The following is a 17,822-nucleotide window of genomic DNA, read 5'->3' on the forward strand; positions in this document are numbered from 1 at the left end:
TCAAACATTTATTTGAACTATTTCTATTAGTATTTTTTTTCTCCACTTTTGTTAACAAGAGTATCAAAACCTAGAAAAAAATATTGTACATTTAGAACAGATATAAAATTTGTGATTAATCATGTTAACTTGTGAAGTCATGTGATTAATTACGAAAAATGTTAATCGCCTTTAAAAAAAAGGAGGAATTTTAATTATTATTATTATTTTTAATAATCTTTTATTTTATTTTAAGAAAAGTATATTAAAAATTAGGGGCATCAGGCGATAATTTTTTTTTAATCATAATTAATCGCATGACTTCACTAGTTAACTCACGATTAATCACAAATTTGCTATCTGTTCTAAATGTACAATAATCCCCCCCCCCCCCCTTAGGTTTTCATACAAACAAAACAAAAGTGGGAAAAATGTTAAACTAATAGAAACAGTTAAAATGAATTTTTAACATATATAGCCGTCAATGGCAGTGAATGAGTATGTCAACAATTTTGTTTATAGTGTCAGTACAAATACTGTATGATCCTTGCTCAGCTTTGTCTCCCCCTAGAGGCAGCGAACGACCACTGCATCTTGTTAGGCATGTCTGGCTCCTCCAATTGCATCCAATTATGTTCCCACTCTCCTCTTCCTCCTCCTCACCTCTGGGTGGTCAACTCTGCAGCTTTTCACACACAAGTGCCATCTTTATAAATAGTTCTCACAAGATTAAATATTCATACGCTCAACTTGATATGGGACAAATGCAAAGAAATATCAAAAGAGTGACACACATGGCCCCATGTTTGAACCACAGACGGAAATGTGTCACTTCGGACTATTGGGCCTATGGATGTACGCCCACAACCCAAAAATTGACCACACGGACCCATATTTGACACAGAGAGGTGTGATGACAGGTTTTTAATGTAAAAACTTGCAGCCAACACCCAAATGCTTTGTAAAAAGTCATGTGACATTATGACTTACTTACAATACTTTACATAGTTAGTACACATACACCAAATGTTTGAATATACTTATATAGGTCTTCTTTTGCGGTTTGTAAGTCATGTGTTGTCTTTTTGATCTAGACCAGCCAGATAGGGTTAATAATATACAGTCACATCTGGAGCCATTTCACACCATCCAGTCCCATTGAGAAGTGAGGGAGGAATCCCGCCACTGTTAACAAACGTGTAAAATACGGCTTTTTTGTTGTTTTTGTTGTTGTTGTTGATCCGTTGAAATTATTACTGTGGTAGATACATGTCCTCGTATCTTCGTGTCTTCTGTGCACAAGTGTTTTTGTGTGTGTCGCTGTTCACTTGAAAGTTGCGCTTTTTTTTTCGAACAATGAAAGAAAAAATACATACAAACCTCACACAGACGGTTATAAACGAACAAATCGCCAAAGAAATGACGGAGAGTTTTTTTGTTTTTTTTGACGGCGGCGAGCAGCATCCTCCATTCGTGCTTTTTTTTTTGTTCCGTTTGTGGGAATTAAGGCACTGCTGCGTTAAAGAAACATGGGCTGACAATCCGTGTAGCATTCCTTCTTTTCATTTTCAATTGGCAATTCAAATGAAAAAAAAAATACTGACTGATTATTTTGTTTTTTAAGGTGCTTTTTTTTTTAGGGTGTCAAATGGGCCACATTATAGTGATCATTTCCTGATTGTTGACTAAAGGGGCCCACAGTTAAAATTGGGTATATTCGCATTATAACAGTCAAGGGTGTGACATTATGCCAAAAAGCACGTTTTAGGTCGTTCCTTGGTTTTAAGTTCACCGTTTGGTTTGATTAATTGATTACCGCATTAATGGATTATTTTTGAAAATCAAATAATCACCTTGTTTAAAATTGTCCAAATCCTTGGAATTTCCGCCTCTCAGCAGCAAAAATTCTCCGACTTCTGTATTCCGCCATTAAGGTTGAATGATTCTGTTGAATTGAGATAAAACATTTGCAAAAATCAGTATTTTCTGTGGAAAGCATTAATCAACATTTTTTTCTCGTATTTTCTGTTTTGGAGCATGTTTTGTGGCGGTGTGGTCACTATTTTTAACAAGTAAAAATAAATAAATGAAGACCCCCTTTTTCTTTTATCACTCAGTTCCTTAGACCGCAATATTAGATTTGGCAGAGGCATCTTTTGTGGAATTACAGTTATAATTCTTTAATAGAAAATATACAAGTTTCCTCCTGTAGACTTCATTAAGCATATAATTCATTCAATTTGAGGCAAGTAAAATGTCTGAAGTACTCTTGTTTATGTTGAACAGAATAAAACATCATAATTCATGCTGTTTCTACTAAGTACTGTCTCAAATGTTCTCCAATTTCGATATTATAAATGTATAGGATCGTATGCCAAGAAACGTTTCTTGGGAGGAGCAAAATGGCGCCTTGCAACTTCAAAAGTCTTGGCCTCTCGGCTATCCATACATATATATATATATATATATATATGGATAGCCGATAGGCGATATATATATATATATATATATATATATATATATTAGGGGTGTCAGGTGATTGAAAATTGTAATCGTATTAAACACAGAGAGTTTGGTGGGGGAGGTGGGGTGCAAAATATTTTTTAATTAAAATAAGTAGTCAGTTGTAGCCCTACATTCAGTACACCAAAGGAGCAAATGCAAATAATACCCTTGCCTACCTTTTGTGTAAAACGAACAGCTTTATTGACGTTAAAAATGGAAATTCAACAGCCTCAAATATTTTATATTTAGAACCGACAATATCAATAGTTTGTCTTTTATGGCAATTAACAGTGCAGACAAGTGAGATGACAGTTAATTATGCTATAAAACTGTAGTAATGGCATTTGTGGTTGTTTTAGCTCCAAGTTGCATTTGTACTGTGCTAGTTTAAAACAAAATAACAACATATGGCTAGCCAGAAGCAGAGCCGCGCTGTTTGTTTATGGACGAGCTTCACGTCCCTCCAACACTGCTCACAAAAAAAGTGAGGCTCTTTGGCTGAAATGTCGGGATGACTCTAAAATGTGGATGAGTTTGACACCTGTGTATTAGATTAAAAAAAAACATGACAAACTTTTCAGTCCAGTTCAATTTTTGGGGGATTTTCATTTGCCAACTGAAAAAGCAAAGAACGAATGATGTGCTGATTGCCGACAAACCTCTCTGGGGTGTGTGGTGACGAGGCGTGATGAGGGTCTGATGTCGTTTTTGTTTGTCTGTTTGGCGGCGCGTCCGCTCACACGGTGCTTTCCAGCATCCACTCGGTGCTGCTGAACGTCACCCGGCGGTTGGCCAGGGGCGACGACTCGGCGTCCAGCTGGTTGGTGGAGCGGTGCCAACTCGTCCTGGCCCGCCGCGGGTAACTGTGACTCTGAAATAAGGAGTAGTCCCCTCCGTCAAAGGAGAACCTGTGCCGAGTTCGCGCCAGCTCGTTGGGCATCAGCAGCCCGGCGCTAGCCAGGACGGCCTTTTTGTCCACGAAGCGCGGCGCATCGGCGCTGCCGCCGTTCGGGCCGATGAGGCACAGCGACATGGTGGAGCCCGTCAGGCTGCTGTCCGTCTGCGTGTCCATTTGCGTGTCCTCTGGCGGCAGGCTGGTCCTCCGCTTAGTCGGCGGCGGCAGTTCCGCCTCCGAGACAGCAGAGGGCGCCCCCACGGTCACTAAGGCTCTGGTGTCCTCTTTCTTCTCGTGGTCCACCTTCAGAACCAGCGCCATGCACTCCTTGGACCCGTCGCATTGGCCCTCGTCCGAACCCTGACCGGACGCCGAGCGCTGCAGCCGCTGGTGGCTGCCGTTGGCCTGCGATCGCACGCCGGGACCCGACTTGACCTTGGCGTCCTCGGGCCCGACGTAGGCCTTGTAGCGGATCATGAGGATGACAATAAAGACCAGGACGGACGCCACGATGATGCCGCCGATGATGATGATCATGGTGCCGCCCAGGAACTGGCTGTGCATGAAGCGGCACTGGCTGACCTCGCTGGCCGTGTGGAACTGGATGCAGCCCACCACACGCGTGGCCGTCAGCGCTGTCACGCCGTCGTCATACACGGCCAACACGCATAGGTCGTACTCGCGCCCGGCCGCCAGGTCGTTGATCAGGAAGTCCTTGTTGGTGGGCGGGATCATCCTGCAAGATAGGAAGACGCATCGGGTTATTTCTTGCTGGACTCTCGGCCCTAAAACTGGCCAGGGAAAGTCTACACTCTAAAAACAGTTGGGTCAAAAGTAACCCAATTATGGATAAAAAAATAGACCGATCCACTTTATGGGTCAATTTGACCCAACTTTCTGGGTTGTTTTATACAAAATGACCCAATTTTTTGACCCAAGTAAAGCATCTGACCAATATTAAATTATAAGTAGAGGATCGGTCCATTATTGGCCCATAGTTGGGTTATTTTTGAGTGTAGCCTACCGTGTTTGGGTCGTTTTCTATTACATTCATCCCAGGTGCACCTGACAATTTGGTGACAGAAAGTAGACTATACTTTGGACTAGGTGAAACCAGGTCTAGGTTGTGGTGCAGGTGGTGCATTGTGATTTTGGTGGATTTGATCAAGGCGCAGGCAGATCGATTCTGCGCTCCGCTGATGTGTGCTGGATGTCATCATATTTCATTTATAAATCGCAGGGGGCGGCCATTTTGCCACTTGCTGTCGACTGAAGATGACATCAATGTTGCTCAGGGCTCATTCAACGTCCAATCACAGCTCACTTGTTTTCTGAAGCTGAGCCGTGATTGGTCATTGCCTGAGCTTTGAGCAACTGGGATGTCATCTTCAGTCGTCAGCAAGTTGCAAAATGGCCGCACCCTGAGATGGATAAAAATGACTGGATTTGAACTCATATTCTAAAAATGTAATATTAATCAGAATGTCATGTTTACACGAGTGAGGTCACATATAAGAAATGTTTAAGTTGACTTTCACTTTAAACTGGAGTTAAGATGCTTGTCATCTATAGGTGATATTTATAGCGCCTCAAAAAAACAAAACATCTCAAGGTATTAAACTGGCTATGGAAATGATATGACTCATTATGTCTGATATTAAAGCTCAACGGCGGATGCTTTATTAATTCACTGCATGAATACATGAACCTAGAATAGATGCCAGTAGCCTAGATCCAGTTTGTGCGTCACACCGTGAATCAAAACGCAGGCTTACAGTGTATTTAAAAAAAATAATAATTAACTCTATTTATACATCAATACTTTGCCAATAAAACAAAGTAATGTAATCATGTCATGTAATATCATGTGTATGCATTTAATAATGCAGTACATATATGAAAATGAATATTCAGTATTTAAATATATGTATATATATATATATATATATATATATATATATATATACACGGTATATGTAAATTCATGTATTTCAGGCATAAGAAAAGCACATTTTATCTGAGTTAAATGAACTACATTATTGGATGTTTCCTTTTATTTACTGCTATTTTTATATGTTTTTGAAATTCCCTTATGTAGTGAATTATTTTATTATTCATAAGGATCACATTAGCATTAAAAAAAAAGACCTGAAAAAATCCATTACAAATTAAACTATAAGCAACCCCTAAAAAAAAAAACACGCCGCTTAAAAATGTTGCCCCACTTTATCATCTGGTGCCTTTCATACGCAACAGTAATAATAATCAAATAACACCATGATAAAACCCAATTTTACTTCCAAATCCTTAAAAACTTTTTACCAGTAAATACAACATACTTGCTTATCTTCCCACCCCCAATAAATAAATGACACTCGGCTCACCGCTGCAACCAAGCCTTTAATTATCCGACCGCATGTAATCACGCTTTGTGTTGCAGCAAATTAATGACGGCCTATTGCCGTTTGGCTGAGTGTGCGTAGTCGAATGTGCTGTTGTTATTTATTGTGGTGTAATGGTCCTGGAAGAAGGCCCTTTACTCCCGCTACGCAGTGCTGTGGGCCAAATAGAGAGAGACCTCAAAAGACTTCATGTCAGCCAGCTTCTGTGTGGACTTTTTGAAAGGGTGCTTAGAGAAGAATAACCGCTGGAAGTTCCCGCATGACTTTTGGGGGCAATCGAGTGCTTTTGTCCAGATCGTTTCAATGTCTTGTCAGTTGGAGGTGAGTGGCTTCTGTGAAGCCACTTTGAGCGCTGATATTGCTATTATTTCTGTAGGTTTCTACTTACGTCCTTTTTTGGCTTCTCAGCCTCAACTTGTATTGACCAACTTTTTGTAAACAAAACACTTAACGTTACACCTTAGTTCTGTCAAGTGTTGATTTGATTGACAGAGTTTTTGTTAACCAAGTACTTGACTGAGTCGTTACGCTTTTGTCCTAGTTAGTGTTGTTTAGCACTGTTAGCATTATAATTACGGTGGTTTGTACTTTCTGTTTTTGTTCAATTCCTGCCTAGAAAGGACTCTCAGGTTGACCTTTTAGTGACAAATAGATTCATTTGGATTACCTGTGATGGGTGTGGTGAATGTCTGGCCGTCTATGTGTGCTGTTGGTTAAGAAGGAGCAACTAAGGGAGAGCTGTGGACTGCTACGTTAGCTTCTTGCGCTAGCTTTTACTTGTGTCGCTGACTGGTTAGCTACTAAATCGCTAGGCCAAAAGCCTCATAAATCACAATTTGGTAAATAAAAAAAATCTACACTATTGGTCAGTCCACATGTGAAGGTTTTATTTTATGTACTTATTTATTTATTTATAAACCGGTTTCAACTGGAAAATCTTTTTTTTTTTTTTTAAAGATGCAAGTGCAACGACTCAAATCAAATTGAACCGTTTCACTTTGAAATGCATTTAAATACAAATCGTCTTTGTTTTTGAGAGCTATATCTTAGAAGAAAATGGCACTTTTACAGTACTGGCAAGTTCATTCAAATGTATGTAAAATGACATTAATAACGTCATGCCCTCTCCAACTGAGCCGTACCATATTGAATCGAATCGTAATCCCACTGAGTCAAACTGAATTGAATCGTTTCACACGGTCACACCCCACGTATAAAAAAAACGTCTTTGGTGGAGAGATGTGCATCCCTATTAACTCATTCACTCCCAGCTATTTTCACTGAAGTAACCCTGGATTTTGACTGATTGTGCATGGCCCACAGAATTTTGTGTTCTATTGCTCTAAAAACATGGAACCTACCAAAAGAAAAATTAGAGTCTCTTTTTTCAACAGGAAAAAATATATATATTTGTATCTGTTTCCATTTTGCAGCAATTAGCATTAGAATATAGTAAATTTCATCAATATTCATATTCCTGGTGAAAACACTGTCAAAAAGAGCTTGTTGCAACATGACCCTGGCTGATCCCTTATACTCTGCTGCCACCTGCTGACCGTTTATTGTAATAACTGCCATTGCTTTAAGCCACCTCTTCATGTCAGAAGATGCATCCAAGCCTTCTGTATGCTCTAGCATTAAAAAAAAGAAAGAAAAAAGCATAAATAAATAAAAAGAAGCATCAAATACGTTTTGGGGAGTGGAGGACAAAGTATTAAAAAACGTATTTACACGTTTTTGGGTTTGAATGAGTGTTTGAAGCTAAGACTAAAAACAAAAAAGAATTGGACTCTGGAGTGAGTTATTCCAAATATAATTTATGCCAATGTGAAATTTTGTTTTGAAACCATGGCAGTAGTCGGTAGCACCACTGTATACTTAATTACGTTGCATCTACTGGGATGTGTCACACAGCAGATGGTCACACATGTCTTTGTCGCCCCTCGACTAACCTGTACACCAGCGTGTCGTCAGCGGTGCTGTTGTACTGGATCTGGTACATTCTGATGCCGGGGATGTGACGGTCGGACAGCCATCGGATTACGGCCGACGACGAGGTCAGCTCGGTGACCACCACCCTCTTGCCCTGCTTATCATAGCCCTTGGTGTCATTGCCCGACTTGGTCGAGGTGGTGATGTCGGACAGGCCTGGGTCTTCGCGCATGTGGCTCGTGTTGTTAACGAACAGCGGCAAGGGGATCATGTTGATCTCCACGGCAGCCGTGGAGATACCCGCCGCGTTGGAGGCCACACAGTTGAACGCCCCGCTGTCCTTCAGGGTGGTGATGAGAATATCAAGCGTGCCATTTTCATACAAGATGGTGCGGGTGTTGTTGTGCACCAGCTTGCCATCAGGCGAACGCCAGTGGATCTCTGGGTCGGGATCGCCAACCGCCTTGCACTTAAGGGTAACCCCCTGCCCTTCCATCACGTTTGACTTGGTAGCAAGGTGCTTGGTAATCAGCGGCGGCTCGCAAATGAACTCCTCCTCTTGTATGGACCAGAAGTACTTGTCCATGAGGTGTTCCGGCGAGGCGCAGGTTTCCAAATCGTCCTCGCGGGTCAGCCGGCGGAGCCACAACAGTTCACAGTTGCAGTGAAGCGGGTTGCCACCAAAGCTGACAGCCAGAGAGGACGAGCTGGAGGAACCCGTCGCGTCGGACAGCACTTGAGCGTGCTGGAACAGGCTGTCAGGGGGTAGCTTCTGCAGCCGGTTGGACGTCATATCCAGGCGAACCAACTTGGTCAGCAGGGTAAAGGTGCCTGCTCCGATGTGGTCGATCAGATTGTGGTCCAGAGTGAGCGTGTTGATGTTAGTCATCCGGGCTATGGCTTCCCAAGGCAAAGTGCGCAGGTTGTTGTTGGACAGATCCAGGTCCTCGATGGTGGAGACAAACTCGTCAAAGGACGTGGCCGCTACTTGGTGGATCTGGTTGTTCCCGAGGATGAGGTGCCGCAGGTTGTTCAGACCTTTGAAATGGTCGCTCCTGATTGCACTCAGGCGGTTTCCGTCCATGTGCAGCGCCCGCAGCGAGCGAAGGCTTAAGAAGGCCTGGGGGGTAATCTGGCTAATGGTGTTGCGGGACAAAGTGAGGTGCACAAGACTGGTCATGTTGAAGAAGTCCTTTCTGCGGATGACGGTGATGAAGTTGTCGGTGAGCCGCAGCTCCACTGTCTTGCGGTCAATGGTGGGCGGCACGAAGAGGAGGCCCGTCTTGGGGCACAGGAGCGTCAGGGTGGGCGACAGGTGCTGGCAGATGCAGCGGCCAGGACAACTGTTGGCCTTCACCAGGGCACCACACAGCAGCACACACAGGATCAGCCGCTCCATTCTCAATCGTGTTCCTGTTCCTGTACACAGAGAGAGAGAGAGAGAGAGAGAGAGAGAGAGAGGGAATCACAATAGGATGAATAAACAACGTCATTCGCCTTTATGAGAGCCTGCTGCCGCAAAATTCCATAGCCTAACCAAGATAGAAGCAAGGTATCAATGCGAAATAGAATGAGCTTTTCAGATATAATGACACCTATGATGAAAGGCTGCAGCGAAACCATCATAAAGCATATATGTGCAGGCTTTTAAGGAAAATAAGCATACTTTTGTGCCTGAAGCTTATAATTTACAGAATGGTCACAAAGCACATGGCTCTCAGGCAGCATATACATATACAGGGTTTCTTTTATTTTCTTTTTACTTCCTAGTCCACAGCAGGGTGAAGAAATAAAGCTTGCTTGTCAAGAAATCTGTATGACCTTTTCACACTCCTGAGGCATCTGAGAAATTTCACAAAATGAGAACGCAAAATGCAATAAAACTAGACTACCCTTTGGGTAGGATTAATTAGGGGTAGGTGTAAGAATTAGAACACATGCAAAACTGAACAACAGAGTTAGGGGTAAGGACTTTATAAAAGTGAGCAAATGTGGGCAACAAAACACGAGGGTTACGGTAGAACATTGATTCTTTAAATTTGTTGGAGGTACTGAACCCCACCAGTTTCCAAAATTAAAATATGATGTATTTTATTTCAAATTCAAGGTTTATTGGCGAACAAAATGAACAGAGAGTGTAGCCTTTTCATCAAATCTGACTCCACCTTGATTTCAGAAAGCGTGTTCTTGTATTGAAAATGACAATGAAAACTGCAGAGGCCCCATAATTGAACCCTGCGGAACACCCCACCCTCTGTTTTACATGTGAATTCATATTGCACATATTCGTCCGACCACGTTCTTCTTTTGATCAATATAGTATAAAGGGATTACAATAATAAAGGAATCAGGGATTACAATAATAAAGGAATCACAAGACGTAACATCACAGCAGTCACAAGTCAGTACTGAACGCACCAAATTCCCTGTGGCACAGATAAGCCAAGCAATGGAGCGTGATCATCACAAATCATATGAGTCAGTTGTGTATATTGGCCTCTGACGAACCCTTGAAAAGCTGAGACTGACTCCGAGAATCCCTAGGGTTCGATCAAACTCATTTTAAGAACCACTATTGTAGAGGTTTAGGGTTTGGATAATCTAGTCAACAAAGGTTTAGTTAATTATAGTGAGATTGTGTTAGGACAGTTGTGAAAATCTAGTCAACTAAAGGTTAGGGGTGGGGTTAGTGTTGCGGTTTTGCAATTCTGGGTGGCAAGGGTATGATTTATAGGTAGGGGTTAGGATTAGCAGAGTTGAGGAGATGTAGTTAACCAAGATTTAAGGTTAGGAGTACAGTTATGCAAATCTGGGCAACAAAAAGCCCTGTGGTGTTTTTGGACTGTCTCTGATGGATGCTTCTACCGGATGGCTCTCCTTTTTTGAGGAAAGCTCTGATGCCCTGATTTCTATTTAGAGATATTGATTTTAGAACCAGCCTGTGGTGACAGGCGGAAAATGTGATCTTGGGCGGGAGTAAAAACAAGAGGCCCCGGTGGCAGACAAACTTGGACGTTGTTGCCAACTGCTGTTGCTGTCGGTCGGCCTTGGCATCCGTCTTAGCGGCATACGCCTAAAGCTTCATTGGGAATGAGGAGCGCGTGTTAGCATCAATCAAATGAAGCAATAAAAAGTGACTTTCCATTTGTGGAGCAAGAAGAGGACCTTAACATGTTCCCAGCTGCCCCTTTTGCACTGCCTGTAACTGAAAATGGTAGATGTAACATGTCAATTAAAAAGCAAACAGCCAGATATAATCTGTCATGGCTAATTCATGCTAACATTGGGACAAACATATTAGCACACTTTGGTAAAGGTAAGACTGAGTATCTTATTTGTTTTACTACAACAATGATTAGTTTAATATTTTTTATTTATTTATTGTATTTGTACAATTGTATGACAGTTAGAAAATTTAACTTGTTAGATAAAACATTGCCTGTACAGATACATTTTGATTCTAGAATACGCTCATCTTATTTCAGTTAATTATTTCCTAAAAGGTTAAAACACAGTTTTTGTCACTCTTTGTGCAATCTTCAAGTGAAATAATATTACTAGGAAAGAGCCCCCGCTGCTCGGTAAATCTACTATTATTAATTAATTCCGTGCCATTTATTGAAAGTGAAACATAAAAGAGTTAAAACTGCCGCATCTGCTTTCTGTTGCCAGTCAAACGGCTTCAGAGGTCAAAGCACTTGTGCATGCAAGAGCACACGCACGCAAACACGAGGTGGTGCATGGCGTGAGAACATTTTCAATTCCCAAGAGAGAATTTATTTATGCAGAAAAGCGCTGCTCTTGTCGGAAATTACTTTTCCAAATTCCCTCAATTAAGAAGCGGCGAGAGACTTTGTTGGTATGGCAAAAAAAATCAAAAATCCACCCACGCTTGTTCGTGCGCAGCGTCGGGCCTGACCTTGCCGGGCTGCGTTAGCATTCACACGGTAACTATGTCACAAAGCTTGCGCTTTCTCCCGAGGAGCATCTGTGCCTGTTTTCTGCCACACTGCTGAGGATATTCTATTGATCTTTCATGATTTCTGGGAGGGCAAGGGGTGGGGATGTGAAGGGGGGGTCTTTGTTGCCAAGGCAACTCAGGGTATCGAATGTAGGTCTTTGAATCCAATTAAGATGACGCTGAGCTTCCATCTTAACGTCAAGGTGGTTAAGTGAGGCAGATGTGAACATTTGCAAGTAAATTAGTACTCCTGTCTTGCTCTTTTTTTTCTGCTATATCGCTGTTTTTTTCATGAGAATGAAAACAAAATGTAAAAACGTACTCAAATTAAAGCACTGACAGAGACGCTAAGTCGCTATCATACCTGCGCCTTTGCATTTCTTGTCAAACAGACTCAAATGTACAAAAGCTTCAAAGCATAGTCTTATTGACGAAAATTAGTTTAATAATACCAGCCTGTTTTAACAGAAGCAACATCCTGGGCTGTGTCCGAATGTGCACCCTATTTCCCCATATAGTGCCCGCCCCTACTTAGGGGTCACGCCATTTTGTAGTGGCGCCCGAATGTCCAGGGAACGAAAATGTAGGGACTCAAAATTACCCACAATGCACTCTGAAAAGTAGTGAACATCAATGTTCACTCCACCGGGTTGATATGGACCACAATGCATTGCGACTATGAAAAAAAATATGGCGCGAGCGACAGCGCAAGCGCAATAATCAAAGCGATGCATTAATATATACTACGGAAATAATTTGTTTTTGTTGAAAATATGTACAACAAAGGAAATAAAGTACAGTTTTTAAATTTAGATTTATGCGCCGGTGCGTCGTAACACTTACGGTGGTCACGTGATATGCGATGAGGAGAAAGTAGTGAGCTGGCTGTCCGAATCGCCAAACAAAATGAGGGCATTACATATTGGGCCACTTTTAAATGTAGTAAATGAGGGGTTAGGGGATTAGGGTGGACATTTGGACACAGCCCTGGTATCTACAGGTAGTGGCCAGTGCTAAAAGCTAACATGCTGTAGCTCTCTTCATCTTCACTCAGGGCTCAGAAGATCCAAAGCTTAGTGTTGTGTTCACCAAAAGTTAGTCATATTGGCCCAGAGTTCTATCAAGCAAAAGGTAGTAGTAACCTACCAAAATAAAAGAGTCAATGATTCCATAGAAGTCTGACCTCTGCTCAGTGATTCACAGGTAAGCTAAAGGGAAAAGCTAACCTAATATATCGCTCCAGCTGAATGACAGAAGTTGTCACTAATAACCAACCAATGTAAAAGTGTAAAACAACACACACAAAATGTATGACACACACCTTTTCTTTACAGGTGACCAGCATAATAAGTTAGCTAAACACAAGCTAACGTAGCAGTCCATAGCTTCAATTACAAGCCACACAGATGTACTGAAATGCTTGACATCAGTCAAAGAAGATCAAATTATAGTCTCTTGTTTATGAACAACGGCTCGACATACCGGCTGAGAAAAGTCCAAAACTCCTGGGAAGCTCAAACTTCAAGGCACCGCTGTACAAATAAAACTCACGCTAACATTTGCCTTTGGCCACATCTGCACCTTCTGCTGAGCACGGTTTCCGCCGCATTTATTAGCCAACCTGGCCTGTAAACACGCTCTAAAATATGCGTGAAAGCCTTAAAGGTGAGCGTGATATTTTTTTTCTTCATGAAAGTGTGATGTGCACCCCAAAGCCAACAAACAGGCTCATCAAATCCACAGAGCCCCTGCCGACATCTGCTGCGGTTTGCTCACGGAAGGTTGGATTACTTGGAGCGGCGCCATTTTGAGCCATCATCACTTTAATGAAGCATGTTTACACGCAACATTATTAGCACAACACGCTCTATTGGGGATTCTGGCTACTACTTTTTTTTTTTTTTTTTTTTTAAAGGATTACCTCTCAATGGGAAGGGGGAAATCAGTCATGTATTCATTGTGTCAGTGAGGAGCTATGAGGATGAGGTGCATGGAGCGAGAGACCACCCACTTTTCAAATGAGCAAAATTATTGGAACAGACATTAAATAAACCTAAAGTGAGTAACACTGAAATGCTTTTCAAGGCCTTTAGTGCAGCCTCTTTCAGTTCTTGTTTGTTTCTGGTGGTTTCTACTTTAACTCTGTTCTCCAGGAGGTAAAATGTATGCTCTATTGGGTTAAAGTCCAGTGATCGACTAGCTTTAGACCCTCAATTTTCCCTCCTCTGTTAAAGTAGTCAGGTTCAGTCAACCTAGATTATTTGATAAACAACAGACAAAGAAGGAAGACAAGAGATTTTGATGATTTTTACTCGCGAGGAGAACGGACAGAGATGTGCACAGATTACAATCTTCTACCCGTTCTGAAGCACATTCTGCCCAGCTAGGGCGTTCCCTAGTTAGCCATTGCTGCTCTAAATGGTTTCATCCCGGATATGAGTCATTGCGCAGACAATAATGCAGACGTTTTTCTTCAGCGCTGAAAGTCAAAGTCTGTCAAAGTTCAACAATTTAACCGCAAAATGTTTCGGCTGCTATCTTGTGATAGGGTCACAGTTTCCTGTTTTGCAACTGACGCTTCTGCTCTCTTCACAGATGACCCCAACCCACAAGGTTCAAACATCCGTCACGCACTGCTGAATAAGTGCTTAGCAATACTATATGAGTACATATGGGATAACTTATGTACATTTATTCTTAACAGATGTCCTTTGTTGTGTTGGCAGTGTGTTTTGGGTCATTGTCTTGTTGCTTGAAAGAAGCTAGTACCGATTAGTTTGGATGCGTTTTTCTGTAAGTTGCATTGCAAAATGGTTTTGGAGACTTCAAAATCCATTCTGCTGCTACCATCATGACTTACATCATCATCAATGAATAGTGAGCCCATTCCAAAAGCAGCCAAGCAAGCCCAAGCCATGACATTACTTCCATCATGCTTCACAGATTAGCTTGTGTGTTTTTTTCTCTCAATACTTTGGCCTTTCCATCATTTTAGTAGAGGTTAATCTTGGCCTCAACAGTCCATAAACCTTTGTTCCAAAAAACTGCCATTCGTGCAAGAGATCGAGTCATTGCTTTCTGCAAGTCCATCAGCTTTGCGCTTAACTTAACAGGCCCACATCTCACACTGAGAAAGTACACTTGTAAAAACTACATTTTTACTCTAAACAGAGTCTATTTGGTCCCACTCTAAACAGAGTACAATTTACTTTTGGAAGAGAGTAAAATAAGTAGATTTTACTCAAAGTATTATAGTGTGTACAAGAGAATTTTCCTCTCAGATTTTACACTCAAGTAAATTTGCAAGGAGAGATTTTGATGAAATTTTACTAGTTTATTAAAAACAAAAAACAAGAGTTACACAAGGGTTAAGGAAGGAACTCATGACCTCCATCTTGGGAGACTGCCGCTCTACCACCTGAGCTATGCCACTCCTACTGTTTGCTTACATCCAAAAGGAGACCAAAAACATTGTTGGTCTCTTGGAGTTATGAAGATTCCATCTGACACGAGTGATATCCTAACACACAGTAGGACCTGCATGGCTCAGGGAGTAGATTGTCTCCCAACATGAAGTTGTGGGTTTGTTCCTTAACCCTTGAGTGACTTTTTATTTGTATTTTATTTTTTTTTAAATCTCTTCCAAGTATAAATTTTACTCTGTTTGGTGTGGGACCAAATAGACTATGTTGAGAGTAAACTTTACTCGACAGAATTTACTGTGATGAGTAAATTGAGACAAGAGTGTCATTATTTCAGTATATATACATTTTATAACACTTTTGTTTGATGGTGTGCTGAGAGGTTGTTTTAATGTAACATATGTTCAACACTACCATAAACAATAAACAAGTTATTCAAAAGTGAGCAAATGTACCAATTTAGCAGGAGATCAAATAATTATTTCCTCCACCATACACTGTAAAAAAAAAAAAAGTTAAAAAACTAATTTTACGGCAGCTGGGGCGCCAGAAAATACTGTGAAATAACAGAAAATTACCTTCTCGTAAAAATCTCGTTAGATGTCCTTTCAAAATAAATGTTTATTCAAACATTGCTACCATTTATAGGACATTACAGACACTTTAGTTGTCAATTCACAAATAAATTATGGTAAAATTATGAATTTTTACTGTTAATTTCTCAGTCAATATTTTTTTTCTTTTTTTTTCGGGTTTTAAAGTTTCATTTTGCATTTTATTCCATTAAATAACAGACACATATTTGTGAAATTACGATACATTTGTAAACTTATTTTAACAATCAATATATGTATTTCTAATGGAGTTTTTGTTGTTGTAAGAGAACATAAATATTGTGTGTTTTTACAGTTAACTGTAAAATAAAAAGTACAATTCTAATACAGTGTATTTATATACTCGCAATCCTGTCAACCTGACCCTTTTTGTACAAGAAAAAAAAACTGTAATAATTGTGTGAGCAAATGAGAGCACATAAACCAATTGCACTCCTTTTTGTTTTATGGTATGTGTGTATGTAAAAACGGTACTTAAAACATTGCCTGGCTGTACCGTTAAAAGTTTTATGATGGTGACAGTTTGACGGCAACAGATTGGTTCTATTTCCATGATATCCTATGGGAGAAATTTATTGGACTGCACACACCAGAGTGCACTCATTATGCATTGCATGCAGCGAGCATTCTGCACCAAGCCTCCACACGTCTGATCCAACTCCAACGTGGCCACCCACGCATGCATGCACATGTAAACATGCTTTACATAGGGAGGCAGTAAGTGCACCGAAAATGGCAAACAAAGCGGATAAATTAACCTGCGTGTGTATGTACTGTACGTGTTTGTCGTTTTTTTTTATCAGCCCGCTTGGCTGAGACGCTGCTAGGAAGTGTTTGTGCTGTTAAAAGACGCTGGCAGCAAACACGCGTTCCGTGTCAGATGATACACGCCTGGGCGTCTTGTTGTCTGCGTCTTTTGTGCATAACACATTCATTTTTTTTTAAAACGGCAGAGAAGCAAAGAAGAAGAAGAGAAGCGCAGGTAGCAGACGTGCCGTCAATCTGAACAGCACTTCAAAGGCAAAAAGTAAAATAAAATACAAATAAACGTCATAAATGGGAGTCAATCAATCAGGGGATCCAATAAGGCTGACAAGGTTTCTTGAGGAACTAAAAAAATAATAATAATGAAAAAATAAACAAAATCAAACAGGTGGGCCTATTTCTGTCATACGTCTACTGCACTGAGAGAAATGGGGGTGAATCGTCTTGCGGGAAAAAAAAACAACTTTAAAATATTATAAAAATTTCACTCTACTATTTCATTGTAATTGTTGATTTTTCACACACACAAAATTTACCGTTATATCTTAATGTCTGAAGTCTGAAATGTGGCAAAAGATCAAAAAGTTCAAGGGGGCTAACACTTTCACAAGGCACTGTTTGACACAGGACGGCATTTTCACAATGCCACAAAATCAACAGTCAACCATATCCACCGCATGGATACATGCATGGGAAATATCCATCCATATATTGTCATCACTTCTCTCGCCAGTTATTTAATTATGACTATCTCTTACACAATAGATATACACGCAATGACTACAAATAATCCACAAAGTCAAAATACAATAATTAAAAATCGATTTTGGACAACAGATACACACTCAATGACTACAAGTAATCCACACATTTAAAATAATGATGAAATCTAGCTTGCACAAAGGATACTATATATACGCAATAACTACAAGTAATCCACAAAGTCAAAATACTTTTTAGCTCAGTGTCGTAAAATCAAAGCAATAAGCTCCATTTACCACTTATTCATCATAACCGCAAACTTGTTGTACAATAGGAATACTGTACACATGACTACTAGAAATAATCTACAAAGTCAAAAAGAAATAGCCCACTGCACGCTTGCCGTTAATGTGTTCACTCTTCCCACATTGTTATTAATGATAACGACCACCCTGCACAATAGAAATACACACAACCACAAGAAATAATCCACAAAGTCAAGAATAATGTGGTTTTACAGTCAAACTGATCGCTGGCTGCCTACTATTCCGGTCATGCGCGTCATGAAAATGTTCAATATTGCCGAATGTCATGCAAGTTTAAGTTCAGCCACAGTTGGGAATGTGACATTGAGAACTTTATCGA

The 17,822-nt window shown here is 40.8% G+C and overlaps 1 protein-coding gene across 2 annotated transcripts in view; it reads right to left on the reverse strand.

The window, feature by feature from the left end:
* Positions 1-888: 888 nt before the first annotated feature.
* Positions 889-17,822, reverse strand: part of lrfn1 (leucine rich repeat and fibronectin type III domain containing 1) — a 167,551-nt gene continuing 150,617 nt past the window's right edge. For both annotated transcript variants that reach the window (XM_086081140.1, XM_086081139.1), the window contains exons 4-5: positions 7,734-9,132; positions 889-4,115 (exon numbers count right to left, since the gene is read on the reverse strand). In XM_086081140.1, coding sequence (XP_085937266.1) covers positions 3,221-4,115; positions 7,734-9,112 — 2,274 coding nt within the window. In that variant the 5' untranslated portion in view covers positions 9,113-9,132 and the 3' untranslated portion in view covers positions 889-3,220. The remainder of the gene's footprint in view (positions 4,116-7,733; positions 9,133-17,822) is intronic.

This window comes from Leptonotus elevatus, chromosome 7 (assembly GCF_054856555.1).
Source record: "Leptonotus elevatus isolate MCC_2025b chromosome 7, RoL_Lele_1.0, whole genome shotgun sequence".
Taxonomy (NCBI): Eukaryota; Metazoa; Chordata; class Actinopteri; order Syngnathiformes; family Syngnathidae; genus Leptonotus; species Leptonotus elevatus.